The 21,063-nt window shown below is 40.2% G+C and overlaps 1 protein-coding gene across 1 annotated transcript in view; it reads left to right on the forward strand.

Annotated features, from left to right (window-relative positions):
* The window catches only part of KCNK5 (potassium two pore domain channel subfamily K member 5), a 39,167-nt gene extending 19,234 nt beyond the window's left edge, over positions 1-19,933 (forward strand). Inside the window, exons 2-5 of the mRNA XM_080586588.1 lie at positions 11,408-11,519; positions 12,891-13,057; positions 13,903-14,071; positions 14,791-19,933. Coding sequence (XP_080442714.1) covers positions 11,408-11,519; positions 12,891-13,057; positions 13,903-14,071; positions 14,791-15,611 — 1,269 coding nt within the window. The 3' untranslated portion in view covers positions 15,612-19,933. The remainder of the gene's footprint in view (positions 1-11,407; positions 11,520-12,890; positions 13,058-13,902; positions 14,072-14,790) is intronic.
* The last annotated feature ends 1,130 nt before the right edge of the window (positions 19,934-21,063 follow it).

The following is a 21,063-nucleotide window of genomic DNA, read 5'->3' on the forward strand; positions in this document are numbered from 1 at the left end:
AACTCCACTCCTCAAATTCTTGAAAAGTCCAGGAGCCTGTATGCCATAGTGCACTAGCCCATAGGAAAGATGCTCTTGTTTAAACTCTCTCCATACTTGCAGGTTATTCTGGGGCTGGGCAGTGTAAAATTTGAAAAGAACAGCTGACCTGATATAACTTAGGTGCAAGTAGGAATTAATTAGCTTATCTGACAAACTGTCTCTCAGAGAGATCTTAGAATCACAGAATGGTTTGGGGTTGAAAGAACTTTAAAGACCATCTAATACCAACCCCCTGCCATGGGCAGAGACACCTCCCACCAGACCAGGTTGCCCAAAGCCCCATCCAGCCTGGCCTTGAGCACCTCCAGGGATGGGGCATCCACAGCTTCTCTGGGCAGCCTGTGCCAGTGCCTCACCACCATCTGAGTAAAGAACTTCTTCCCAATATCTAATCTAAACCTCCCTTCTTTTACATTAAGGCTGTTCCCCCTTGTCCTATCACTACACCCCTTGGCAAAAAGTCCCTCCCCAGCTTTCCTGTAGGCCCCCTTTAGGTAGTGGAAGGCTGCTCTAAGGTCTCCCTTGGAGCCTTCTCTTCTCCAGGCTGAACAATCACAGCATCACCAAATCATCTAAGTTGGAAGAGACCTCCAAGATCACCCAGTCCAACCTCTGACCTAACGCTAACAAGTCCTCCACTAAACCGTATCACTAAGCTCAACATCTAAATGTCTCTTAAAGACCTCCAGGGATGGTAACTGAACCACTTCCCTGGGCAGCCCATTTCAGTGCCTAACAACCCTTTCAGTAAAGAATTTCTTCCTAATATCCAACCTAAATCTCCCCTGATGCAACTTTAGCCCATTCCCCCTCGTCCTGTCACCAGGCACGTGGGAGAATAGACCAACCCCCACCTCACTACAGCCTCCTTTAAGGTAACTGTAGAGAGCGATAAGGTCTCCCCTGAGCCTCCTCTTCTCCAGGCTGAACAACCCCTGCTCCCTCAGCCGCTCCTCGTAAGACTTGTTCTCCAGACCCCTCACCAGCTTGGTCGCCCTTCTCTGGACTCGCTCGAGCACCTCCATGTCCTTCCTGTAGCGAGGGGCCCAAAACTGAACACAGTACTCGAGGTGCGGCCTCACCAGAGCCGAGTACAGGGGCACAATCACTTCCCTAGACCTGCTGGCCACACTGCTTCTTATACAAGCCAGGATGCTGTTGGCCTTCTTGGCCACCTGGGCACACTGCTGGCTCATATTCAGCCAACTATGAACCAACACTCTCAGGTCCTTCTCTGCCAGGCAGCTTTCTAACCACTCATCTCCCACCCCAGCTCCCTTAGCCTGTCTGCATAGGAGAGGTGTTCCAGCCCCTTGATCATCCTGGTGGCCCTCCTTTGGACTTGTTCTAATAGGTTCCTGTCCTTCTTATGCTGAGGTCCAGAGCTGAACGCAAGGATCCAGGTTGGGCCTTACAAGAGCAGAGCAGAGGGGGACAATCCCCTCCTTCACTCTGCTGGCCATGCTGCTTCTGATGCATCTTAATGTTTGCTGTTCAGCAATCCCTGTTTGCTTTGGGATATTTCTGTGTTCTTCCTCAGTTGTGAGCACCTAAATAAACCTCACATGTAGCTTCCTGAGAGTTACACTAAATAGCAACATTTTCTAGCATATCAGTATGTAGGGCTTAGATCGGAGTGCTTTCTAGTCTTCAAGCTTAGTCATTCATGTCCTTTGGAAGGACATACATGTGTTTTTTCTTGTCTGTTTTTTAACAGCAGAGTAATGCAGTCACTTAGGTGAGAGTGTTTTCCTTCTGCTAAAGGCCATTTCTGTGTTGTTTTACTTTGTATGCCCATGTTTAGCACTGATCTTCAGGGATCTTATTGCACAGCCTGTTCTGCTTTCTGGCTGATCAGTAGATGTAAAGGAATCAGCAGCTGTAATCCACGGCTCTCCTCATAGCACAGGCTTTCGTTGGAATCTGTCTGGTTTCAAAGTCCAATGCATGACAACATAGCCCACGCTGTGCTTTCTCCAGCTAATAAAACCAGTAAGTCTGCTAAAATAAATGAATTAGTGCTAGGCACACTGAAGTCTAGGAACAGGAGTTTCCCCAGTATTTTCAATAAAGAGTTGTGACAAAACAAACTAATTAGTAAATCAAGAGGGCCCTCTGGGTGTGCTGTATTTTATATTAGCAGATGCAAACAATGTTTAGTTTGCTGTCCTGTTATGTAACAGAATTATGCAAAGTGAAAACCAGGCATGTATTTACGTGCATTCTTTAAATGTTGGGCTTAGATGTAGGGACAGCTCTGTATAAAGTGGCATGTGCTGGAGGCTCTGTTGGGTAAGAAGAGGTATGCTTAGATGGAAGTCCAAGTTGCTGACAGACCAAAGTTAAGCCTAATGAAGGGAAAGTAATAACTGTAAAGTGTCTTGGATCTGCAACTTGTATGTGCGTAAGGAATCACCATTGCATAAATAGCATGAAACACTGAGAAGCTGCTTCGGTAAACGAAGCATCAACAAGATGAGTTAAACTTTTTCTGCAGAGCAAGTTAAATCTTTTTTTAATAATCCTTTTGGTTAAAATGTGGTACCTACAGTGCATTTGACCTATATATGTAACTTTCTATTTTGTATGCTAAGATACTGGTAGATCATTTAAAATCACCTTTAGCCAATTTAAATAACTTTTATGATTGCCTTGTTTTAAAAACAAACAAACAAACAAAAAAACAGATATGTTGAAGCAAGTAAGAAGAAGAATTAAGGAGAACTTAGTTTTCCTTTCTCTGAAGACATTCTATTTACTGTGTCAGTAGGAGTGTGAAAATACCATCTCGTTCAGGCTTAAATTTTGGCATTGCTGGAAAGAAAACCCTCCCCTCAAGTATGTAAACCCATATTTTGCCAGGATTTTTTTTTTCTAAGCTGTAACTTTCAAAAGTGTGCCCTTTGATGGGAACAGTATTTTAAGATTAAACTGTTGATTAAAAAATGCAAAATATGTTTTTACTTGCAACAACACTTAATAAACCATTTTTTAAAGCAGCGTATGACAGAAAGGAGAAAAATTGTGTCCCCTGCTATTTGTAGTTGTTCTACGTAGGAATGTAAACAGTGGAACTAACACTTGCTTTGCAGAGTTTGATTTTATTTTTGTTCTAGCTCAATTCATAGATAAGAGGGAAGGAATCTTGTATGCTAATATTGGTCTCTTTGGCTTTTCAGATGCTGTTAATGTATGCCTTTGCTTAGAATCAGACTTGTGCAGTTAAGCAATGTCCTCTTTAACAAATGTGGAATTTTTCTTGTTTTATTCACCCCCATCATCCTTCTCTCATGCAGGTGCTGCTGACTCATATCCTGCACCTTTTGCCCCAACTGCCTTCTAACTCTACTCTCTGCATAGGTCAGTAAAGGACAGTAAAACTTTGACAGGTTAGCAAGACACAAGGGTGTTGCCTGTTAGATCGAGACAATATGGTTCACTTGTCTTTTTTTTCTTTCTACAAAAAAGGTCGCAAACCATTCCCCACAGAAGTGAAGTAGGAAATCCAGGACTCAGCTAAAAGTCTTCTTTTCACATCTGGCATAGTTCTTGTCCTGACAAACATCAAATTCATATTGCAAACGCAGATAATGCTGAGAGGGAAATGAAAGGTCAAGCATCCAAAGTCCTGCTAGTTAGCATAGTCCTGCGTGGACTGTAAAGTGGCTAAGGCAGTCTGAAAGGCTTGTTCTCTTGGCCCTTTGTGTTGGCCCTGGTCATATGCCAGTGTATTTCAGTCAGCTGGGAACTAGGAGTCCAAGTGAGCTATCAGGATAAGCCTGTCCTAAATTAGAGATGGGAGTGGGGAAAAAAAGGATTCCAGGAACTACAGGTCTGTGCTTTCCTGGTGACTTAGAGCTCTTCTGGAGGGGTAGACAGTTACAGCCATGGTTTCCTGTGAACTCCTGAGCTGGGTGGATTACGTACAGAATTTGCCAGATGCCACGTGGTTGGCAGAAATGTGCCAGTCCAACCAAGGTGCTGCTGTTCTGTATTTTGGGCCATAGGGTTTGGTTCCCTTGAAGGTTTTCTTCATATGTCTCCCAGAAGTGATGAGCTTTGGTTTCTCTGTACACAGCAGCCCTCCTAAAGATGACACCGGAAGAGCTGCCATTTGAGCTACCTAGATCAAGTCATTTAACCTTACTTACATGTATTCTCTTGTCTTTCTGCAGCTCTGCCACGTTGTGTCTCTGGCTACCAAAGCGAGCATCGTGGCATAGCAAGGTTTTCGTAGCAGTAGTGCAGCTATCTTTGGAAGCAAAGGCTGGCTTGAAATATTGTAGTTTCAAGAATATATAGGTTAATGTGAAGGTTTTGGAGAATTCAAACAGAAAAATTTCATAAATCATTACATGTATATACCTCATATATCCAGACATGAAAAGTGATTGGGGGAAAAAAGTTTCTCTGAGTCGTACTCATTGGTAAAACCATTAGTTGCATAGTTGGCTTCCCTTCCCCTTTCCTTACCCAAACCCCATGCTGCCAAGAGACTTTAGTGAGGAAAATATTTTCTCCGTGCACTATCCTCCATTCAGTCAGGACACATCAGGGAAGGGGAGGAGGAAGGCAGTTGCCTTGAATCTTTTTTCTTTTATTCCAGCGCTCCCCCCCCCCCCCCCCCCCAGTACAACTCAAAACAACAGATTATGTGTTTTTTGTTTGTTTGTTTGTTTGGTTTTTTTATTCGTGGCATATTCCTATTTTGACTGTGAATCTACTACTTTTGATCTAGCTGTACGGTACTTACAAATTCAGGCTGTGCCTGTGAAATTGCTTCTGCTGCTTTTAATATGCAAACAGATGTCCAAGTGCAATATGCCAGCAGAGCAGGACATTTCTGGCCATGGTGACTGTGTTGCCTGCCTGCACAAGGAGTCCGATGAAGTTCTTCTGTCAGTCTAGGTCTGACCACACATGGGCGTTTTTTTTTCTCTTGAAAAAGAATACTGATGTAGTGTACTTCTTTTCTCTATTTACACGTAATCCTAAGACAATATTATCTAGGTCAGCCAAACTGTGTAATGTAGATCTGGCCTTGAAGCATAGAAAAAAAAGAGACTTTTAAAAAAATATTGCAAAGATAAACATCAACGACTAAATATGTTTTGATTGCATTTAAAATCTGATTATTGTAAACAGCTGACTGCTACTGTAACTTTATAGCTCTAGCCAGATAAGCCAGGTAGCTGCAAAAAATGTAGGCAATTTGTTGCCTAAGAAAAGTGTGAAGGTTGCACGATATGGATTTATTTATTTATTTATTCATTTTTAAAGTCATTTAAGAAGTCCAAAGCTTGCTGTTGATTATGTAAGCCGTGAAAAATATCCATACAGCTTCTTGCACCACTTTATTTTTTCTCAGGTAGCTGGAGGTGATCTCTCAACATGTTTTATACATAGACTGTGAATGTCACCTATACTTCTTTGTTGGTATTATGTAGCATTTAACTGGGCTTTCTGGAGGTTGCTGGATGATCTCTGTGCTAGTTCTGGTTTGTTTATTGGAGTTGTGCCTTTCTTCTGTACCGCATTGCACATTGTAGGTTCCTTTATGGAAGGCTGTTATTAAGGAGACTTCACCAGCACAGAAGTCCAAAAGCAAAGTTGATCAGGACGCTGTTCTGGGAGCCATGGCTAGACTTCTCTCATCTCAGGGTGGGCACTGGCATCTACATATAAGCAGATGTAGCTTTCATTCTGTGTGTGGATCTCCTTCCATTTTTGACTAGCAGAAGAGATCACTCTTCTGCTAAAATGCCATGTGTAAATCAAAGGCAACACAGAAGTGCCGTGATTGCCAGTAGACTTGAATCCTGCTACGTTAGTCTTTTGCTGCTAAATTTGGTTTTAAAACTAAAAAACTGCTTAAAAAGGAACAGCAATAAAGAGTTTCATCTGATTATTGTAAATCTAAACCCTATAAACCTGGACAATTTTATTATGCATGGCTAAATTGTCTGTATTATATATACCTGTGATTAAATGACTACTCCACAGTTTCCTGACTTATTCAGATTGTGTAAGATTTGGATGTCAACGTGAAAAATGAGATTGCTGCTGAAGCTTTATGCCTTGTAGGAAGATCATCTTGGTAGATTTGTAGTGCTCAGTGTTTATCTGTGCATTAAATGCTCACACCTAGATGAAGGAAGGTGATTTCACAGTCTTTCGGAAGTGGGGATAAAGGCCAGGAGACCTGAAAGGACACATCAGTTGTTGCTTTAATGCTCTGCTTTGGATGCACCAGACAGTTGTGATTGCCGTTGTTGTTGGAAACACATGATAATACTCCTGAGTAGAATGAAAGCCAGCGGTTCTCACGTCGGGCTTAATGGTTCAATCACATCCCCTTTCTTATGGAGAAAAGGGGAATTGTTCATACCACTGAGAGAACTTTAAAGCTACCCTTAGGCTTATGTGTCGGATCTCTAGGGAATGCTTTGAATAACACAGAGGCTTCAGCCTCTTCAAAGGAGACCTGGCACTAAGCAGTATCTGGCTGTTCTTTTTGTATGTAATAGGGTGCCTGTGGGCAGGATCTATTGCTCTAGTATATATAGCCTAATTATTTTTCTGTGTGTTTAGCTCATTTGGCCATAAGCACCCCAGAAGTTCTCTTTTTTCCTATTGCTTATTTTTATCAAATTCAGGCAATCCTTACTAAAGTGTCTAGGATTTCACTCCAAATATAAAATTATGCCTACCCGATATGCAACATCTGTATCACAGCTTTACTGCAGTCCTTAACTTAATATAACATCACTAACCACACGTGGATCCTCTCACACCTCAACCATTCTGTGATTCTTGCACAGGTACGGAATTGCTTCTGCGCCAAAGACTGCAGGAATAACTGCTAGTACTTGGGGAAGTCGTTTTTTTTGCTGTAGCAAAGGTAGTCTTATGATCCATCTCTCTCCTGTCTTATTAAGACAGAAAAGTCAAATGCATTCAAACTCATATTCAGATAATTCTGGGTGAACTACAGCTTTAACAACTTGACTGAATTTGAAATATGACTGGGTTTAGATAATGATGAATTAGTTCAAAAATCAGTACTGGTGTCTGAAAACGGTGTATGTACGCTGCCTTCTTTACAATCTCTTTCTTATTAGAGGTGAACATCTTTAACTAAAGGTACCACTCTAAAGAGATTTCAGATCAGAATTTACTTGCAAGTCATATTTTTGTAATGGAGTTGTACAACTGACTTTTAACAGGTTTCACATTTTACTCGGGACTTCTTACTGGATGGAAGCCACCTGCTAAACATGTTTCCTAGAAAGAAGAAAATATTTGTGTATTTCTTCACACATCAAATGGCAGAAGGTGACAGTCCTGTCCCATTTTCCTTTCTTCTGAAGTGTAAGAAGCTGAAGTAAAATGGCACGTTCCATATAGCTACAATAATGCTCCCTCCTAAGCATGCACACAGACTCCAATTTGCCAATTCCTTTAGTTTTATACCCTCGCATTACTTCTAGAGGGACTAAATGTCATTCTGTTGTGACCGATTTTACCTTGTAGTGCTACCGATCAAATTTCAAACTCACCATGCCTCCTGCTATTACAAAGACCAGAAGACCAAGATGTGTTGGCTGACTATTGCAAACTTTTAAGCCACCATAGAGACTTGCCCTAGCAAATGTTGACAGGCCACTAGGAAGAAAAACAACTTGAAGAAATATATTAGTATGTGGCTTCCCAGTTTGGGGTGACTTTGCTGCTGTTCTGGGCTTGCCCCCAAGCAGAAAACGGCGTAGTAGAATAAACAGAGGTAGGAACGCATTCATATTTCTGTGGATCAAGGCTGCTTCTTTCTGTTTTCTCTCTGTTCAAGTTGGTTTTGGGAACTTCTCAGTCATGTTGTTACTTGTACAGGGGGATGCAAATGGTATGTTCCCAAAGCATCTGAGATGCTCCTCTCCTTTGCCCGAGACACAGGAGATGTAACAAGTAGTTCTTGTGTGCTCTGGTAAACCTTGAGCAAAGTTGATCATCAGAGAGCCTGTAAAAATGTCACCAAACCCAGGAGACGCACAGAGCTGGAGTGAAGCAGTCCTGGGGTTTGTCTGTTGGGGATGTACCTGCAAATGTGCAAATTGTCTGCTTGATTATATTCAGATGACCTCCTGGTTTCTGCTTGTGGTAATGTAATCAGAAGATGCATTACTTTTATTTGCATCTTAAGAATCGCTCTGCAGTTGCAATGTCTGTTTACTCTCAGCAATAGCTCTAGGGACAAGCGATCTTATTTTCCTTTTTCACTTGCCAAAGTACAGAATTGGGGTGGTGGGGAGTGACGGAGGAGAGGAGGAGGCTTGACTGATGTGAGGCAAAAGTCATTTGACAGAAAATAAGTTGTTCTTCACTTTTTCCATACTAAACCATCATGAGGTGGGGTCTAAAGAGACATGTAAATTCCGAGTTAGCAAACCATTTTCAGCTTTTGAATTTGGGCGTACTTTAAAATGTGTTTTCTAAATGACATCTCTCCGGGCATTGAGAGCACTTAAACAATCTGCTCTCTTCTTCTTCTCCCTCCTCACCCTCTGTTTTTGTATGTGAAGGCCTTTAAAAGTAAATTTTCCGTAGTTTAAGAAGTCCAATGCAGGCAACCCGGGACATTGTGTATCCTAGCTTATGATAATAGAGGTGTCTATGACAGTGCCTAAGATTTACCAAGGGGGAAAAAAAAAAAAAAAAGCAAACATATTTGCTGTTCAGTTGTACAGTGTCCACTTGTATTATTTGTTGAAGCCAAAATATTTAATCATTTCAGTATGGGCAAAAGTTTTGCTTGTTGGAAAGCAGCTACATTTTCCCTGCTGCACCAAAGCTATTAAAGCTTGTTTTGTGACCATCTCTGTTCCTGCAGCTGGGAGTAAAAGTAACTTGAAAAGGCTAGACTGAAGATTGCAGACAGTCATATGCTAATAGCAGATAGTTGTGCTAACAGGGACAAGAAGGAGGTGGCAGCTTTGGCTGGAGAGTAGCTGTGATTCCCAATGTTAAGTGTTTATATGGCTCAGAGAGCTGCTATCTTGTCCAAAATGCCAGATGACTGGGTGTGAAGGGCAGCCGTGTGCTACCCATCCCAGCAGCTTCTTCCCCTCGGATCTGGGCCCCCTTCCCACCTCCAGACCTCAAACACTGGCAGACCTTGAAGTAACTGTACATACTTAGTGGGGAACTGTGCTCATGAACTGAAGGTGGAGTAATGCAATGAGATAATGGCCCAGTGACAATGGAAACATACTTCAGTGCGTCTCGTATGAGATCAGTTGCTTTGTGAGAAAAAATAAAAATCCAAGTGAGTTTACAGCAGAAAATAACTGGAGAACTGGTGTTTGATATTACCATTTTGTGCAGTTTTGCTGGACAGTGGAAGAAGTCAAGGCATCTTTTCAGGGATGATAGATCACAGATTGTGTCTGTTGGGTGCTTTGGATGTCTTTTGGGACTTTCAGGAGATTCATCTACAGAGCATGGCAGAAATGAAGTTACTTTGGTCTCTGTTCAGCTGAACTTTGTGATCTGTTATAGCTGCCTCAAATATTTTTTTGGAAGGGGGTGGCTTACTTGCCTGCTGTCAAACTGCCCATTTTAGGGCTATTTCTTAAGTGCTATTTTCTTTTGACAAATGACTGCCTTGGTGAGAACTCTCTCTGCATCCTTTTCTGGTGAGAGCCTGGAGGCTATGGAAAGACCGCATGCAGCTTTGCACACACCTTCAGTTTCCCAGCAGAAAGGTCTAGTTCTGTACCTTCATTCACTTTCAGTGCTTCTCCTTTTATCTTCCATAATAGCTTGTGTGTTGAAAGTGCATTTTTAATTAAATTGTTTGCATCTCGTATATGCTCAATATATTCACTTTGAGGGCATTTTTATTACAGAAGAAGGGTGGTGATATGTAAGTCTCAAGAATAATTAAAACTTGTGTTAACTTGTGTACATTTTTAACAGTGATTGAACTTTGTGTTGAGTCTTTGCTAGGTCCAAGATCAGATCTTAATCAAGTAGGAAGGAAGGAAGGGGCAAATGAAGGAAGGAAGGGTTGGTTGTAGGCCCCTATGTAAGTTATTACCAGTTTAAGGTAAATCTCACCTGTCATGTTAAAAGAATGAGCATTATATATATATATATATATATATATAATATATATATTATTCATTAATATATGTATTCATATATATTCATTAATATATATATTATATATTATATTCATATATATATGAATATAAAACCTAATTTTAGATATTTAGCTCAAGCTAGTTTTTGTGTTCAAACTTATCAAGGGAGAGATATGGAAAGTGAGATAATATTCTGAATCATCTTTTGGTGGCACCTTCACCTCTGTATGTGGATGTAGCCTTAGAGTTTTGGTTAGACCACCTTGGTTTACAGTTGGGAAAAAAGCAGAGCAAGCTAATAAGGCTTTAATAGCAGCATTATGTGACAGAGGAAAGATTTATATAACTAGGGACTTTCAGGAGAGAATGTGGTAAACTGTACTTCTCTTTCACTTCAGGGAGCTAGAAATACACGTCCAAGTCAGCAAGATGTCCAATGTTGATCTGAAGCTTTGACTTTGTGTGTTAAGTCATCAGGTTCTTTTATTAGTGTGTTTTCTACAGTCTAGTCTTGGAAAGCGAGGGGAGGCTGTGTTCAGAGTCCCTTCCTATGGGGGAAGATGGGGAATGAAAAAGGAACCAAATTCAAAATCAATTAGTCTTGTTACATTAATTTTTTTGGAAAAGTGTTAATTTGTCTTTCTTCACTGAAAATACAGTGTTACGTTGGCTTGTAGATGGTCTGACTTTGCCAGGTACAGCAGGTGAATTAACATGAATCACACACTCTTTGCCAGGGATTCTGTGACGTCTTGCTCATACCTGAGTCAAGCTGGGACGTGTACCAGTGTTTTGAAATGGGTAGTAGTTCTGATGATGTCCCAAACATTAAACCAAATTCAGGAAATACACTGAAGGTTAAATGCTAGTTCAGCCTGGAGGAGTGTGTTGTGCATCTGGAAGAGATCCATTTGGGTTAAACTGGTAAATCAAGTAAGAGCTTATCTGATTAAAGCCCCTATTTAAATGTCAGAGCATCTGCACTACTTCTTACTAGCTGAAGCAAATTTTTCATATTTTATAGAATTGTTAATTTACTAGGCTGGCCTTTGCAAAAAAAAAAAAAAAAGCAAAAACAAAACAAACAAAAAACCCCCACACACAAAAAAAACTTATGTGGTCATTTTGCAAGTGTAAACAAAGGGAGAAAATCCCAGAGGGACAGACACATTTTTGTTTCAGGCTTCCAGGATTTCCCAAGAATGACTGTAAACTGTTTCCTACAGGTTGTGTCAAATGCTGCTGGTCAGGGGGTTGCCATCACTGGGAACAACACTTTCAACAACTGGAACTGGCCTAATGCTGTGATCTTTGCTGCTACTGTAATCACTACAATCGGTAAGCATTTGCTACATCAACTGTCCTAACTGTAGTTTTCCTTATGATCCACTGTGCTTGTACTTTTCCATTTCTGTGTCAGGCTAGTCACTGAATAAACTTGCTATGGCTGGAGTTGTGTAGAATACACAGGTTTGTAGAGGAAAAGTGTTTTTGGGCACTTTACTCATGGGTGTATGTAAGAGTGTGTTGTTCTCGTAAGTAACCGAGTCAAGGTGCTGATGGGGATAACTGGGGTCATTCCAGTTCTATTCATTCATTCATGCACTTAAATTAACAAATCATAAAGTCCCTAACCAAAAGCATTACCAGACATTTCATTAAACTAATATTTAAAGCACATGCATATAAGGTTTTTGTATAACTGTCCTGTTGCTCACATTCATCCTCTTCAGCTACTGAATTATCAGTGTTCTTGGCTTACAGAACAATCTAGACTATTTTTAAACTGTTGAAGAAGACAAGGAACAAGTAGTGTTGTCTTCTAAATCTTGTTACTGATTTGTGCTTATAAAACCCTTTGCATTGACATACAGAGGGTACATTGCCATCTTTTAGGGAGTAATCTTTGCTACAAGGTATTGGTACACCCTGGCTACACCTACAACATAAACAGAAATGCAAAATAACCAGAGAAGGCTGGAGGTACATGTAAATGGAAGCCTTGCTGTTAGGTCATATACAGTACTGTGTTTTTCATTATTTGAAACTCACAATACCCATCTTATAATCTAGTTTATGACACGAAGTCAGGAACCTAAATAAAAAAATCTGGCACAAGTTCAGGAAGGATTCTGATTTTGAGTTTGTAATGTCCTTTTGGGTTCTGTGATCAGCAAAGGATGAAATTCAATTGAAAATGCCTTGCAGCGTCACAGCTCACCTTCCATTTAACTCTCAAACCCTTACCCTGGGAAGGTAACAGGTCACAAAGTAAATATGCATTAATGGATCTTTCATGGGAAAGCTAAATTCAGGGTGAATTTTGAGGTTTTATTTCATAAAATTGATTCAAACTTGAGCTTTTAACATTACTGTTCAAGGCTGGGGAATCTTATTAGAGGTTTTGAGATGAGTTTTTATTTCATATTTATCTCATCTTGTCAAGGAAAAAGATGCACACTATCCAGGGAACACTTAAAATGTAGTACTCCTCTCAGCCTACAGTAATGGAATACACATTTTCTGAAGTAGCACTGGAAGGCATCCAGATTCAGAAGATCAGCTGGAGTAGGCTAATGTTCTCATAGACAGCTAAGTAAGGAGCATCTGATACAGCAGAAGGCCATGCAATGTTGTTTTATGTATAGGTAGAATTGCCTTGAATTCTATACAACAAAGACAGACTGTGCATATGCTTATCTCTTTTAGGTTACGGAAATGTTTCACCAAAGACACCCTCTGGGCGTCTCTTTTGCATATTTTATGGGCTCTTTGGAGTTCCTCTCTGCTTGACGTGGATCAGTGCTCTGGGGAAGTTCTTTGGAGGACGTGCAAAGAGGCTAGGCCAGTTTCTGACAAAAAGAGGAGTAAGCCTGGTAAGGTCCTCTGCTTGTTTATTCTCCTGCTGTGTATTTTTGATGCATAAAGTATAAGCTTAATTCATCTGCTAATTGTGGTAATAAACAAACACTTGTACAAATAAGAATTTCCCAAATGGTTGTTGCATGAAATAACTGGGAGGTGGATTGGGTATGTCAATTCTGCTAGAAGTTTTAAGAAAATGAGGTCTTGCAGAAGCATTTGGTAATAAATATTGTAATTTCTTTGAAGACATATATCTCCATACATGAGAAACCTATAGGATCAATATAGGTGAGGCTCTAGTTTCACAAACATTCCCTACAAGCTCCTCTGGCATGGAAATAAGCTGTCCTGCTTTGTTCCTACCTGCTTCTGTGCTAACATAAGCACTTTACTTGGTGTTTTTTTGTGTTGGACAAGTTTTGTCTCAGTTCTAACTGCACAGAGGTGGGAGAGAATGCAGGGACTGAGTGTATGGAGGAGGGTGGGACTAGTTTGGGCCCTAGTTTCAGAAACAGCAACAACTGCCTTGGTTCAACACCCAAGAAGGTACAGAAAATGATGGTGAAACGTGTGTATGCAGCTTTGTGAAGCAGGGTTTGTGCAGAGGTTAGATGAGTGCCAAAAGGTAGGAAGCATAAATAGGAGAGAAGCAACATAAACAGTCCTGACCCTCTATGCACAAATGAACTGTTGTAGAAAATAGTTGTGTTCACTTCAATCAGTGACCTTCAGTTACAGCTGATAAACTGTTAGTACAAAACTCTGAAATGACTGATACTGTCAAATGATGCTCTATGCCATGGAAGGAAAAGTTAATTACTTTTTTTTCCCTGACTTTTTTCTTCTTTCTTTGCAGAGGAAGGCACAAATTACATGCACAGCTATTTTCATCGTTTGGGGTGTCTTGGTCCATCTAGTTATTCCTCCTTTTGTCTTTATGGTGACTGAAGGATGGGACTACATTGAAGGCCTCTATTTCTCATTCATCACTATCACCACCATAGGATTTGGAGATTTTGTTGCTGGTAAGTAATTATATTTTATGTATTATTTTACTGCATGCACAGTGTGTGGCAATTCTGTTTCTAAACTAATTCTAAAAACTATTTTCTAAGCTTTTTAAAAACATTTTTCTGAATATAAGATTCAATAAAATCTGAGTACTGCTCCAATGGACTGCATCTGGCTCTTCCATCTTAGTTTAGATACCTAAGACCTTTACTTAGTCTGGAGCCAAATTCTGGAGTTGGTCATTCTTTCAGCTGCCCCAGGTCCCTATTTCAGGCATGGAGCTTTCCTATCCACTATGACAGTTAAGCATTTTTAAAGGGGATCACCTAAGCAGAGTGCATCAGCGCTATGTGATACTCTCTGTGCAGCTGTCTAGAACTAGTCAACAGGAAATGCTGAACATACTGGTGTCTACCTCATAAATCCTGTCTTTCTCTAAAGTCTGCTATGTTATTTGAGGCTTTGGAGATGGTCCTTGGGAAGTGGAATTCTGAGGCTGATCCTTTTCTCAAGCAAAGTACCTATACCTGTACTTTAAGGGCTGGGGGAATGCTTATATCTTTTCAAAAAGAAAAAAGTTACTTTTATAGCTTACAAGGAGCATGTGCTGTCATTTTATGTTGTAGCCCAGCAGTCAGACTGTATGGAATGGAGTGCTTCTCAGGGTAGTAACTTAAAATTTCTCATCTGTGAGTCCTCTTTCAATAATGTTCTTGTTTTTAATTCTTTGTAGGCGTAAATCCAGATGCAAACTATCATGCCCTTTACAGATACTTTGTGGAGTTATGGATCTATCTGGGACTAGCTTGGCTTTCACTCTTTGTCAACTGGAAGGTCAGTATGTTTGTGGAGGTTCATAAAGCAATCAAGAAACGGAGGAAAAAAAGAAAAGAGTCTTTTGACAACCATCCTAGGTCTAAAAAACCCCTTCAAATGGGTACCTCCAAGGATGTGAACATTTTCAGCTTCCTTTCAAAGAAGGAAGAGACCTACAATGATCTTATTAAACAAATTGGGAAGAAGGCCCTGAAGACAAACAATGACAAGATGATCAAAGTAGAAAATACCAAACAAAATATGCAGAATACCAGTAAAGATGCTCAGGTGACTTACACAAAAACAGAGTCATTTGAGTATGAGGAGTCTTCCCTGGACATTCAAAATGGTCACGTACTCAGACACCTGCATGATAAACGTATTGGAGACAGCCCCCTAGAAGGAACCATGTTTGTAAACCAGCTAGACAGGATAAGTGAAGAAGAAGGTGAAGTATGGGATTCCAGAGACTATCGACCCTTAATATTTGAGAATGCCAATATAACATTTGTAAATGAGGATGATGATGAAGAGGAAGATATCTCAGATGATGAGGAAACTTCAAAATCCTCCATGGATGATAATCTTGTAGAGGAACCTGAAACTGCAAAAAAACTGGTAAAATTCCCATCCTCTGACGAATCTACCTTTACCAACAACGAGCTAGAACTTTCTGTGCCTTATGAACAACTGATGAATGAGTATAATACAGTAAGCAATGTGAAGGCTGCAACGTGAAGCATGCTGGACAGTGGCTTTCTGAAAATGGTCAGTGCATATTGAACAAATTAATGGAGCAAGGAGAAAAGCATGTTTTTGCAACTTCTCCTGTCTCTTTGAAAACAAAAGCAAGACCCAAACTAATGACCTCCAGTGTCCTTTTCCTATCCTAAGTTGGTTTCTGAGCCCATCAGCTTTGCTTATCTGAACAGACTTGTAAAATAACAGTTGAATCAGGAGTCCTGCTCAGTCTCGGGATTTTATGGTTCTTGAACAAAGTAGACAAGAAAAGACTAGTTAATACACTGGACCTGCTCTACATTTATGCATTTCATTGAGGAATTAGTTTTGGAGTTTAACTATACTGTTGCAAAGAGACTGGTTTGGGCATCAAATGTGTTCGGTTACTCCACTAGCCCTTCAACTCTGAAAACCTGGATTTGAATCCTGCTTTGATCAAAAATGAAAGCAAGGGTTGTTTTTGTGTTGTGTTGTTTTGTTTTTGTTTTACTACCCATTGTTAAGTTTGTACCACAAAAAAAAATGGTGCAACCACTAGTGGTTCTTAATGAGAAACTTTAGATGGAATACCAGAGGCACACAGATCTGAGCTGGGGTGCACTGGCAGACTGAGGAGAGGAGGAAGCTTCTAAAACATCTGTCTGGAATATGTCAGTGCTTGTCAAATTTAGTTGTAGTTTCGTGAACAAAATATTCAAATTAAAAATTCCAAGGAATGGATTGAGAAGGCAAAAATCCTCTGGGATGAAGCTCACCAGTTGGGCTGCTAAACTGCACATCAGCCCCAGAACTGTTGAAGATTAAGGTGACTGGAAAACCTATTGATCAAAGCATGTACGAGCACAAGCAGGATGCAACAGACTTTTCTTAATGTTGAAAGTGTCCTTCCACTGTCCATTTCCTAGAGGAAATACTTGAATGAACCTTATACAGTATCTATGTACAGGTGAAGTTTTAGTGACACTGCTCTTCTGCGGGGAAAAAAAATCACCTTTGGAGATGCAGATATTCTCTAAACGCCCTAATGCCTGTCAGAAGGGACCTGCAGCACTGCTACTGACCTGTGCAGTGTGTTAGTCAGTATTGTTTGGTGTTCCTCCCTGCCTTGGTACTTCAGACTAGACTTGAATGAGAGATGATTTTTGAAACAGTTGATTATACTTTGCTTATTTGTTTTGTTTTAAAGCCTGATCTATGTGCATATACAATGGTTATTCTATCCCACTTTCAAGAAGGCAGAACAATGTCAAGTCTTGTGCAAAGCTGAGATGTGATCAAGTGACTTAAGGCCATAAAGCACTTTTTGAAAGGGACTTTGGCTCTAAGCTCCTGAAAGTATTATATGTGGCTTGGAAATGGGCTTCTCATTGAGAAGGAAATATGTCTTTTTCATAACGTTTAAGCCCAAGTCATTTTGCCTGCAAAGAAAATTATACCATGTTTTTTCCTTTTCTTTTTCCGTATCCTTGCATTAACCTGGAGAACTCTTTCAAATGAGGCTGTTGATTATGCATTGGCAAAAGGTACTGACTTCGGTTGTATCCAATCTACTTGGAACAGAAAATAGCCAAGACCTTTGAACCTTAACATCTCAAGTTCTGTTATTTTGTATAGTTTCGCTGTGTTTAAGTCATTCCAGTATGTCCTCAAGTTTTCAAAGTTCAGTGAACAGTTAAGTTGTTTAATTCTCATTTTCAGTATAATGCTGGCCGACTTGCTAGCTCTGTAAAATGAGCTTATGGAATCTTACAGTGCTAATCTTGAATTACTGCATTTTTCTAATAACTACAAATATGAGCTGCAGCTTCAATTGCCGGCCTCTCCTTTGGAAACTGGCAGTCTGGTTGGATGTCCTGTTGACAAGAAGTATTGAAGTTGCCTGCTGTGAAATAAGAGATTGTCTGTATTGATTTCTTTTCAGCATCTTCCACGTATATGAGATTTTTCAAATAGAAAGTGAACTAGGGCCAAGCCTGTTATACTGACAAAAATGTGGAACCAACATCATTGAAATCAGTAGTTAGTATGTATTTGACGATAATTTGGGGAGATTCTAATTTGAAATCTAATTGCATTATGTTATTGCATCTGAAGGAAAAGAGGGAGATGTGCTATCAAAAAGATTCTGACTTACTTCTAAATGACTCCCCCACCGTGCACACACCCACCCCTGCATTTTTTTAAAATGACTCCAAGCCCTTCTTCAACTATTTCTTTGTATATGAAGGGTTGTGGTTGACAGCTGTACCTTGTAATCCTAAGAAATTTTAGGTAAGATGGCATACCTGATACACAAGGTGTTTGTGTAACAAGTCTAGCCTGCATTTTTTTAATTTAAAAATGTTCATATTAGGTTGAAAGAAAATGAAAAAGCACTCCATATAGCTTTTGTTGTCCTCCGACTTGTCTTCCATTATTGATGCAAAGATCAAAAGTTTTAGCAACAGTTAAAAAGCTACAGGACAGTAAGGAGAGAAAATGCTTGCTGAAATCATATGAAATGGAAAAGCATAGTCACAGTCTGATCTTCATTGCAAAATAATAAGTGAATAAATTTCTCTTTAAGACAGAAATAATACGACCCAGATACTTGGCTGGGCTTCTTTGATTGGGAGGGTTGTTGCACACTGGAACCCAGATTCTCCATTCTCCGTTGTGAAGTGCACTTGTATGCCAGAGCTGAGAATGGATGGGATCTGTTTCATATTATCATGTTAGATGCAGCTCTTTGGCCTTTCCCAGTGTAGTCAGCATAGACTGTATGTATAATCAGCATCATGGGGTTTAAAGTAATAGTTTAAACTTATTAAAACAAAGTACAAAATTCCCACTTTTTTTTGGGAAACATGATCACACCTCACAAAACTGTTCTCAAGACATCCCCACCATGTGCCTTAATGCAGTTCTAATACTGGGGGGAAAAATAATCTTTACAGGGGCCAACATAATTGGTCTCATTAAGCCCTACTTGTTTTCAGTGTTCTGGAGGGATTTGGTTGGCACATGATTTTCATGCTGGCTCTCCAAAAAGTTGAACCATTTCCCAAGGGTTTTAATATTATGGTGCCATCTCAGAAGTACCGAAGTGCTAAGCAAGACAGTTTTTTGTCTGCCTGTCTTCCATGTCTTGAGAAAAGTGAGTTAGAGGGGTGTCCAGGCTGGATTTTGAGCTTTTCAGCCTCAAAAGTGCCTCCGATTAATTTCAATGAATTCCCTAGTGCTATTTGGTAAGGTTTTGTAGTTTTTTCAGTTATCTGGTCAACCTGGAAACATTTTCTTTGGATGCCATGTAAGATCTCATTTGGCTAACTAGTGATGTTAGGAGCTCCCTTAACACTATGTAATTAGTTTTTATAGGTGAGGCAGATCTCTTACTGGAAAGAGAGGAAAGGGGAGTCTTTTTTTTTTTTTTTTTTAAATAATTTAAAAGCACATATAAGGAAAAGATGGAGTAGAAGTGAAAACTCTTCTTTCTATCTATTGCCTATAAGTAGCTTGTATTTCCAGTCACATGATGTGCAGCATAGGTCTGCATTCACAATAGTAACTTACTAATTTTGCCAAAATGAGCCAATACTTCAAAAACTAGAAAAATAAATCTTGAAATGTGACAAAAATCTATTCCTATAAAGGCCCTTTTAAATGTTATAGACTAGGTTACCCCATCCTTCATGACGTGATTGTGACACTTCTTGCTTTTTTCTTGTGCTATTGAAGCCTGTTTTTACCAGAAGGGCATAGTTTTCAGATACATATCTCATGGCAGGTAATCTAACACATCTGATACACTGGTACGAAATCACTGAGGAAATACAAGAAGTGATGTGTTAAATTTTTCTGAACCTAATGATTTGTGAATCTGTTGCTGGCAATAGATGTCACAAAACATGCAGAAATAAAACCATAGAGACTGATAACAGATCCATGGTGACACAGCTGTATATGTTGAGATATTTTTCTCCAGCTGAGCTTGGAGAGTACAAGTAGAGACAGACAAGCGTTGCTGATGAGGAGAGCAAAAAGCAATATACAAGTCTGTTGACCTAAACAGAAAACCAAGAGTTCTGTTGTAGACTTGTGATTTTTGTGCCTCGTTGGATTCATTCCACTTGTGATGGATTTACCTTTTAGAAAATTAGCTTGTCTTTCATAATTGCTTTTGAAGTTTGTACAGTTCTGACTCTATCACTCCATAATATGCCTGTCTGTCTATTCTTTGTTGCTGATTGTCACTGGAATCACACTGTATGTAAATATTTGCTAAGTCTTTGTAAAATGTAATTTATTTTAATATTTTGCAATAAAAATTTTACAATTTACCCTCTCAGTCGAGAAATGAAATTTCTTTTTACAGCTCCCTATAGTTGTAATGCATCTCACAGATGAGGCTGGTCCTGTTCCAAAGGGCTTGAAGGTGTAAGGAGCCGATAAAGCGAGTTGTTTTATGCAAGCAGGTGCCAACACTTGTATGGAGTATTGGTGACCAGCAGCATCTAGTCTGCAGTTAAATACAGCGTAGCAAAATATTATACGGTAAGGATTTGGGACAGCTGTTGAAGGGGGTAGAAAAGTTTATTCTACAACAGTGTTTTTTCAAGGGGCTGTTTATTTTTAAAGAAGATGCAGTGAGACAGGAAGTGTTAGAATTGATCAGTACTATGATAAAATAAGAGATGTTTATAGCTAATGTCTGCATCTCATGCCAGAGCTATTGAAATATTTGAGTGGCTGTTAGTGAATTTTCACAAGACTTTCAGCAGCAGTGCTCATAGTCTGGAGGTCTAGCAGTATTTACAGTCTTTCAACTACAGTGGTTGCCTTAAAATGCCTTAGAAAATATAACCGCCTGCCTTAATGGGTAGCAAAATGTGAGTCAGTGATACCCACAATAGAGGTGGAGACATCTGCAGAAACTGGGACAGCCTCAACCTGGGGGAGTGGAGACTGAACCTTGGCTTCTGTGCAACTGGGTGAAATCCCTGAGGTGTGAGCTAGGAAAATTGGGCGATGCATGAGGCACAGGAGGGAAAGGTGAAGGCTGACGTGCTTTGAGTAAGGGTAGCCAGTCTTCCTCCTTCCCCAGAAGAGTTCACAGAAGTGGTGGAGGAGGAAGAGGTACCTGGCTGGTGGCTGCTGCCTGCAACAGCCAAAGCGAGGGAGGTGGTGTCCCCTCATGATGCCGAGGGTAGGACATAACTGAGTCTGGTAAGCACCTGATAACGTTTCTATCAGCTCCCAGCAGGCTGGAGTCCACAGACTATTGTATTGTTCACCGACTGCCCTCGGTATTTTGGTAGAGAGTAATTTCAAGGGGGTAGGGTAGCAAGAAGTAGGAAAACAGGATAAACCTGTATCTGTTACGCGCCTGTTCTTATGGTCCATGCCTGGCTGTGGGTTCCTCTGAACACAATAGCTTAATAGATATAATCGCAGACCAGCTGACACTTAG

The sequence above is a fragment of the Anser brachyrhynchus genome (genome assembly GCF_964034855.1).
Source record: "Anser brachyrhynchus genome assembly, chromosome: 3".
Taxonomy (NCBI): Eukaryota; Metazoa; Chordata; class Aves; order Anseriformes; family Anatidae; genus Anser; species Anser brachyrhynchus.